We start from the raw sequence: 7,500 nt of genomic DNA on the forward strand, positions 1-7,500 counted from the left end.
AGGCCCTAGTACCCCTGTGGATAGGCCAAGTAGCCCCAGAGGCCCTAGTACCCCCTGTGGATAGGCCAAGTAGCCCCAGAGGCCCTAGTACCCCTGTGGATAGGCCAAGTAGCCCCAGAGGCCCTAGTACCCCCTGTGGATAGGCCAAGTAGCCCCAGAGGCCCTAGTACCCCTGTGGATAGGCCAAGTAGACCCAGAGGCCCTAGTACCCCTGTGGATAGGCCAAGTAGCCCCAGAGGCCCTAGTACCCCTGTGGATAGGCCAAGTAGCCCCAGAGGCCCTAACCCCCTGTGGATAGGCCAAGTAGCCCCAGAGGCCCTAGTACCCCTGTGGATAGGCCAAGTAGCCCCAGAGGCCCTAGTACCCCTGTGGATAGGCCAAGTAGACCCAGAGGCCCTAGTACCCCTGTGGATAGGCCAAGTAGCCCCAGAGGCCCTAGTACCCCTGTGGATAGCCAAGTAGCCCCAGAGGCCCTAGTACCCCTGTGGATAGGCCAAGTAGCCCCAGAGGCCCTAGTACCCTGTGGATAGGCCAAGTAGCCCTAGAAGCCCTAGTACCCTTGTGGATAGGCCAAGTAGCCCAGAGGCCCTAGTACCCCCTGTGGATAGGCCAAGTAGCCCCAGAGGCCATAGTACCCCTGTGGATAGGCCAAGTAGCCCCAGAGGCCCTAGTACCCCTGTGGATAGGCCAAGTAGCCCCAGAGGCCCTAGTACCCCTGGTTGGGAACCAGGGCTCTAAAGGTTTCCTCCTTCCTAATGCAGACACAGAGAGAGGTGTTCACTGACTACTGACCTTGGGTTTCTGTTGTTGAGGCTCAGAGCGATCTCATTCACAGCATGAGGATGGGACATTACCATGTTAAAGCCATACTACAGACAGAGGGAGGGGAACATAACAAATCATATATCAATCACTGCTATCTAAAATAACCACGAGGATGAGAGGAAAGAGGGTGGTAAATCAGGATGAGAGAGAGAGGGGGAGAGATAGGAGGGGTTGAGATAGACAGGAGGGGTTAAGGAGAGAGGGGGAGAGATAGGAGGGGTTAAGAGAGAGAGAGAGAGAGAGAGAGGAGAGAGAGAGAGAGGAGAGAGAGAGATAGGAGGGGTTAAGAGAGAGAGAGAGAGAGAGAGAGAGAGAGATAGGAGGGGTTAAAGAGAGAGAGGGAGAAGAGAGAGAGGATAGGTTAAAAGAGAGAGAGATAGGAGGGTTAAGAGAGAGAGGGCGAGATAGGAGGGGTTAAGAGAGAGAGGGCGAGATAGGAGGGGTTAAGAGAGAGACAGGGAGAGATAGGAGCGGTTAAGAGAGAGAGAGAGAGAAGAGAGAGAGAGAGATAGGAGGGTTAAGAGAGAGAGGGAGAGATAGGATGGGTTAAGAGAGAGAGGGAGAGATAGGAGGGGTTAAGAGAGAGAGGGAGAGATAGGAGTGGTTTAGAGAGAGAGGAGAGATGGGGGGTAAAGAGAGAGAGGGAGAGATAGGAGGGGTTAAGAGAGAGAGAGAGATATAGGAGGGTTAAGAGAGAGAGAGCGGGGGAGATAGGAGGGGATAAGAGAGAGGGGAGAGATAGGAGGGGTTAAGAGAGAGAGAGGTAGATAGGAGGGGTTAAGAGAGTGGGAGAGATAGGAGGGGTTGAGAGAGAGGGAGAGATAGGAGGGTTAAGAGGAGAGGGAGAGAGAGAGAGAGAGAGGGGGAGATAGGAGGGGTTAAGAGAGAGAAGGAGCGATAGGAGGGGTTAAGAGAGAGAGGGAGCGATAGGAGGGGTTAAGAGAGAGAGGGAGAGTTAGGAGGGGTTAAGAGAGAGGGAGAGATAGGAGTGGTTTAGAGAGAGAGATGGGGGGGGTAAAGAGAGAGAGGGAGAGATAGGAGGGGTTAAGAGAGAGAGAGAGATATAGGAGGGGTTAGAGAGAGAGAGCGGAGATAGGAGGGGATAAGAGAGAGAGGGAGAGATAGGAGGGGTTAAGAGAGAGAGAGGTAGAGATAGGAGGGTTAAGAGAGAGTGGAGAGATAGGAGGGGTTAAGAGAGAGAGGGAGAGATAGGAGGGGTTAAGAGAGAGAGGGAGAAGAGAGAGAGAGAGGGGAGATAGGAGGGGTTAAGAGAGAGAGGGAGAGATAGGAGAGGGTTAAGAGAGAGAGGGAGAGATAGGAGGGGTTTAGAGAGAGAGAGGGAGAGATAGGAGGGGTTAAGAGAGAGAGGGAGAGATAGGAGGGGTTAAGAGAGAGGTAGAGATAGGAGGGGTTAAGAGAGAGAGGAGAAAAGAGAGAGAGAGAGAGAGAGAGGGGGGAGATAGGAGGGGTTAAGAGAGAGAGGGAGAGATAGGAGGGGTAAGAGAGAGAGGAGAGATAGGAGGGGTTAAGAGAGAGACAGGGAGAGATAGGAGCGGTTAAGAGAGAGAGAGAGAGAGGAGAGAGAGAGAGAGATAGGAGGGTTAAGAGAGAGAGGGAGAGATAGGATGGGTTAAGAGAGAGAGGGAGAGATAAGGGGTTAAGAGAGAGAATGGAGCGATAGGAGGGGTTAAGAGAGAGAGGGAGCGATAGGAGGGGTTAAGAGAGAGAGGGAGAGTTAGGAGGGGTTAAGAGAGAGAGGGAGAGATAGGAGTGTTTAGAGAGAGAGAGATGGGGGGGTTAAGAGAGAGAGGAGAGATAGGAGCGGTTAAGAGAGAGAGAGAGAGAGAGAGAGGAGAGAGAGATAGGAGGGGTTAAGAGAGAGAGGGAGAGATAGGATGGGTTAAGAGAGAGAGGGAGAGATAGGAGGGTTAAGAGAGAGAATGGAGCGATAGGAGGGGTTAAGAGAGAGAGGGAGCGATAGGAGGGGTTAAGAGAGAGAGGGAGAGTTAGAGGGGTTAAGAGAGAGAGGAGAGATAGGAGTGTTTAGAGAGAGAGAGATGGGGGTAAAGAGAGAGAGGGAGAGATAGGAGGGGTTAAGAGAGAGTGGAGAGATATAGGAGGGTTAAGAGAGAGAGAGCGGGGAGATAGGAGGGGATAAGAGAGAGAGGGAGAGATAGGAGGGGTTAAGAGAGAGAGAGGTAGAGATAGGAGGGTTAAGAGAGAGTGGGAGAGATAGGAGGGGTTAAGAGAGAGAGGGAGAGATAGGAGGGTTTAAGAGAGAGAGGGAGAGAGAGAGAGATAGAGGGGGGATAGGAGGGTTTAGAGAGAGAGGGAGAGATAGGAGGGGTTAAGAGAGAGAGGGAGAGATAGGAGGGTTAGAGAGAGAGAGGGAGAGATAGGAGGGGCTAAGAGAGAGAGGGAGAGATAGGAGGGGTTAAGAGAGAGAGGGAGAGATAAGAGGGGTTAAGAGAGAGAGGGAGAGATAGGAGGGGCTAAGAGAGAGAGGTTGAGATAGGAGGGGATAAGATAGAGAGAGCGGGGGAGATAGGAGGGGTTAAGAGAGAGAGGGAGAGATAGGAGGGGTTAAGAGAGAAAGGGAGAGATAGGAGGGGATAGAGAGAGAGGAGAGATAGGAGGGGTTAAGAGAGAGAGAGGTAGAGATAGGAGGGGTTTAGAGAGAGTGGGAGAGATAGGAGGGGTTAAGAGAAAGAGGAGAGAGAGAGAGAAGAGGGGGAGATAGGAGGGGTTAAGAGAGAGAGGAGAGATAGGAGGGGTTAAGAGAGAGAGGGAGAGATAGGAGGGGTTAAGAGAGAGAGAGGGAGAGATAGGAGGGGTTAAAAGAGAGAGGGAGAGATAGGAGGGTTAAGAGAGAGAGGTAGAGATAGGAGGGGTTAAGAGAGAGTGGGAGAGATAGGAGGGGTTAAGAGAGAGAGGAGAGATAGGAGGGGTTAAGAGAGAGAGGGAGAGAGAGAGAGAGAGAGAGAGGGAGATAGGAGGGTTAAGAGAGAGAGGGAGAGATAGGAGGGTTAAGAGAGAGAGGGAGAGATAGGAGGGGTTAAGAGAGAGAGAGGGAGAGATAGGAGGGGCTAAGAGAGAGAGGGAGAGATAGGAGGGGTTAAGAGAGAGAGAGGGAGAGATAAGAGGGGTTAAGAGAGAGAGAGGGAGAGATAGGAGGGGCTAAGAGAGAGAGGTTGAGATAGGAGGGGTTAGACAGAGAGAGGGAGAGATAAGAGGGGTTAAGAGAGAGAGAGGAGAGATAGGAGGGGTTAAGAGAGAGAGGGAGAGATAGGTGAGAGGGGACAGATGTATAGTTCACCTGGTAGTTCATAATGGCTCTGAGACACATCACACACACGTGAACGTCGTCCTTCTTACACACCAGGCGGGAGTTCTTCAGTGTCTCCTACTGGGCAGTGTGTTAGACCTGGACACCAACGCTGACCTGACACAGTCAACATACAATCAACACAGGATTAACACCACAACTTGGTGTGTGTGTTACTGATGGAGTGGCGTATATGTGTTTGTGTTTGGGTTTGTGTTACCCGATAGAGTGGCGTATATGTGTGTGTGTTTGGGTTTGTGTTACCCGATAGAGTGGCGTATATGTGTGTGTGTTTGGGTTTGTGTTACCCGATAGAGTGCGTATATGTGTGTGTGTTTGGGTTTGTGTTACCCTAGAGTGGCGTATATGTGTGTGTGTTTGGGTTTGTGTTACCCGATAGAGTGGCGTATATGTGTGTGTGTTTGGGTTTGTGTTACCCGATAGAGTGGCGTATATGTGTGTGTGTTTGGTTTGTGTTACCCGATAGAGTGGCGTATATGTGTGTGTGTTTGGTTTTGTGTTACCCGATAGAGTGGCGTATATGTGTGTGTGTTTGGGTTTGTGTTACCCGATAGAGTGGATATGTGTGTGTGTTTGGGTTTGTGTTACCCGATAGAGTGGCGTATATGTGTGTGTGTTTGGGTTTGTGTTACCCGATAGAGTGGCGTATATGTGTGTGTGTTTGGTTTGTGTTACCCGATAGAGTGGCGTATATGTGTGTTGTTTGGGTTTGTGTTACCCGATAGAGTGGCGTATATGTGTGTGTGTTGGGTTGTGTTACCCGATAGAGTGGCGTATATGTTGTGTGTTTGGGTTTGTGTTACCCGATAGAGTGGCGTATATGTGTGTGTGTTTGGGTTTGTGTTACCCGATAGAGTGGCGTATATTGTGTGTGTTTGGGTTTGTGTACCCGATAGAGTGGCGTATATGTGTGTGTTTGGGTTTGTGTTACCGATAGAGTGGCGTATATGTGTGTGTGTTTGGGTTTGTGTTACCCGATAGAGTGGCGTATATGTGTGTGTGTTTGGGTTTGTGTTACCCGATAGAGTGGCGTATATGTGTGTGTGTTTGGGTTTGTGTTACCCGATAGAGTGGCGTATGTGTGTGTGTTTGGGTTTGTGTTACCCGATAGAGTGGCGTATATGTGTGTGTGTTTGGGTTTGTGTTACCCGATAGAGTGGCGTATATGTGTGTGTGTTGGGTTTTGTTACCCGATAGAGTGGCGTATATGTGTGTGTGTTTGGGTTTGTGTACCCGATAGAGTGGCGTATATGTGTGTGTGTTTGGGTTTGTGTTACCCGATAGAGTGGCGTGAGGAGCGCGGTACGTTGTTGCCACTGAGGGGGAGGGCAGGTTGCTGTCTCCATGGAGATCTTCTATAGAACGACTCCAGGGGAATCTACAGCTCTCTCTTCAGTACTGGCCTCCGATACCTCCCCATCAAACCTACACACACACACACACACAGTCACACACACGTGACTCAACAGAACACACGCGTATGGAAAAGGTGATATGCCCACACACACACAGTCACACACACTCACGTGACCGCGTACTGAGCGAAGGAGAGGTACTCTACTAGAACATCTAGGCCCTGATTCTCCTCGTTGAGAAACTCCCTCACCCACCTGGAGACAGAGGAACATTAGGATTTATTATCAGACAAATAACTCACTGTTCAATATCTAGCTGTACAATCACTAACCCCTGGCAGCTAAACCCTCCTCTCTGAGTCAGAATGGTTTGGAACTGACTGAATGTCAACGTGACTCTGATTCGGTTCTGATTCATTTTGATCCAGGACTCTGTGATTGGCTGCGGCCTGTGACTCACCCGATGTGATTGGTCCGTAGTGAGATCTCCAGTTCTCTGAGCACCTGAGTCGACTCCTGGACTCTCCGACGGAATTTCTAACGACAGTAGGGTTAGGGTTATTCTGGTATTCCCTCAAAATAATTTCCTGTCTGCTGGTTTGGGAAATGATGGCATCCTAAATGGTATCTACCCAACTGTGTCAAGTTGAGGAACAAATGTTCCAGCTTGTGTTACCATATTGTTGCTATGATATTACTTGGCTCTGTCACCATGGTGACTTGGCTGTCCTCAACCTTGCGTGTGACGGCCGGGTCAAGGAATCCTCTCAGCTTCTGAATGTAGGTGTGAGGAGGGTTCTTCACCTGGAACCGTTCCTACAACACACACACACACAACACACACACACACACACACACACACACACAAGCAATGGTTACACACTTGCCTTTCACACTGGCCAAAGAGATGCTGAATACCTGAATGAACCATGTTGGTTGCTGCTCTTCTGTTTTCTACAGTGCTGAAGGGACTGGACTGGTGTATCAGGCATGTGACGTTGGCCACACACAGCCTTCCAATGGGCTAGGAGGAGCTTCCTCCATATAGCTTACACTATCCAGTTCTTCAGGTCTACTAACATAGACGCGGGACAGTGCTAGGGTCATTATCAGACCAGGCTGTTCTTTGGCCAATCAGAGTTGACCTTCTGTCTCACCTGATCACATATCAGCTCCCACTTCTTCTCGTTGTCGTAGCAACGGAGCAGACGCACCTTAATCAGGAGGCAGGTTCATAGAGTTCTGAGAGACAGAGAGCGAGAGAGAGAGAGAGAGGAGAGAGAGAGAGAGAGAGAGAGAGAGAAAGAGAGTGAGAGAGAGACAGCAAGAGAGAGAGAGAGAGACAGAGGAAGAGAGAGAGAGAGAGACAGAGGAAGAGAGAGAGAGAGAGAGAGAGAGAAAGAGGAAGAGAGAGAGAGAGAAGAATTGAAAGATGATAAAGTGAAGGAGAAGGTGACAGACAGAGAGGGAGATACAGAGAGAGATACAGAGAGAGATACAGAGAGATACAGAGAGAGATACAGAGAGATACAGAGAGATACAGAGAGAGATACAGAGAGAGATACAGAGAGATACAGAGGGAGATACAGAGTGAGATACAGAGTGAGAGAGCGAGATAGACAGAGAGATACAGAGAGAGAGACAGCGAGAGAGAGAGAGAGAGAGACAGAGGAAGAGAGAGAGAGAGAGACAGATGAAGAGAGAGAGAGAGAGAGAGAGAAGAGGAAGAGAGAGAGAGAGAGAATTGAAAGATGGATAAAGTGAAGGAGAAGATGACAGACAGAGAGGGAGATACAGAGAGAGATACAGAGAGAGATACAGAGAGAGATACAGAAGATACAGAGAGATATACAGAGGGAGATACAGAGAGATAAAGAGGGAGATACAGAGAGAGATACAGAGAGAGATACAGAGAGAGATACAGAGAGATACAGAGGGAGATACAGAAGAGAGACAGAGAGAGATACAGAGAGA

General features: G+C 49.8%; 1 protein-coding gene across 1 annotated transcript in view; it reads right to left on the bottom strand.

Annotated features, from left to right (window-relative positions):
* The window catches only part of LOC110515356 (formin-like protein 2), a gene marked incomplete at its 3' end in the record, with an annotated part of 21,338 nt that overhangs the window by 9,948 nt on the left and 3,890 nt on the right, over positions 1-7,500 (bottom strand). Inside the window, 8 exon segments of the mRNA XM_036974602.1 lie at positions 793-869; positions 4,142-4,228; positions 5,536-5,596; positions 5,698-5,781; positions 5,987-6,063; positions 6,262-6,342; positions 6,684-6,743; positions 6,745-6,768. Coding sequence (XP_036830497.1) covers positions 793-869; positions 4,142-4,228; positions 5,536-5,596; positions 5,698-5,781; positions 5,987-6,063; positions 6,262-6,342; positions 6,684-6,743; positions 6,745-6,768 — 551 coding nt within the window.

The sequence above is a fragment of the Oncorhynchus mykiss genome, unplaced genomic scaffold (genome assembly GCF_013265735.2).
Source record: "Oncorhynchus mykiss isolate Arlee unplaced genomic scaffold, USDA_OmykA_1.1 un_scaffold_734, whole genome shotgun sequence".
Classification (NCBI taxonomy): Eukaryota; Metazoa; Chordata; class Actinopteri; order Salmoniformes; family Salmonidae; genus Oncorhynchus; species Oncorhynchus mykiss.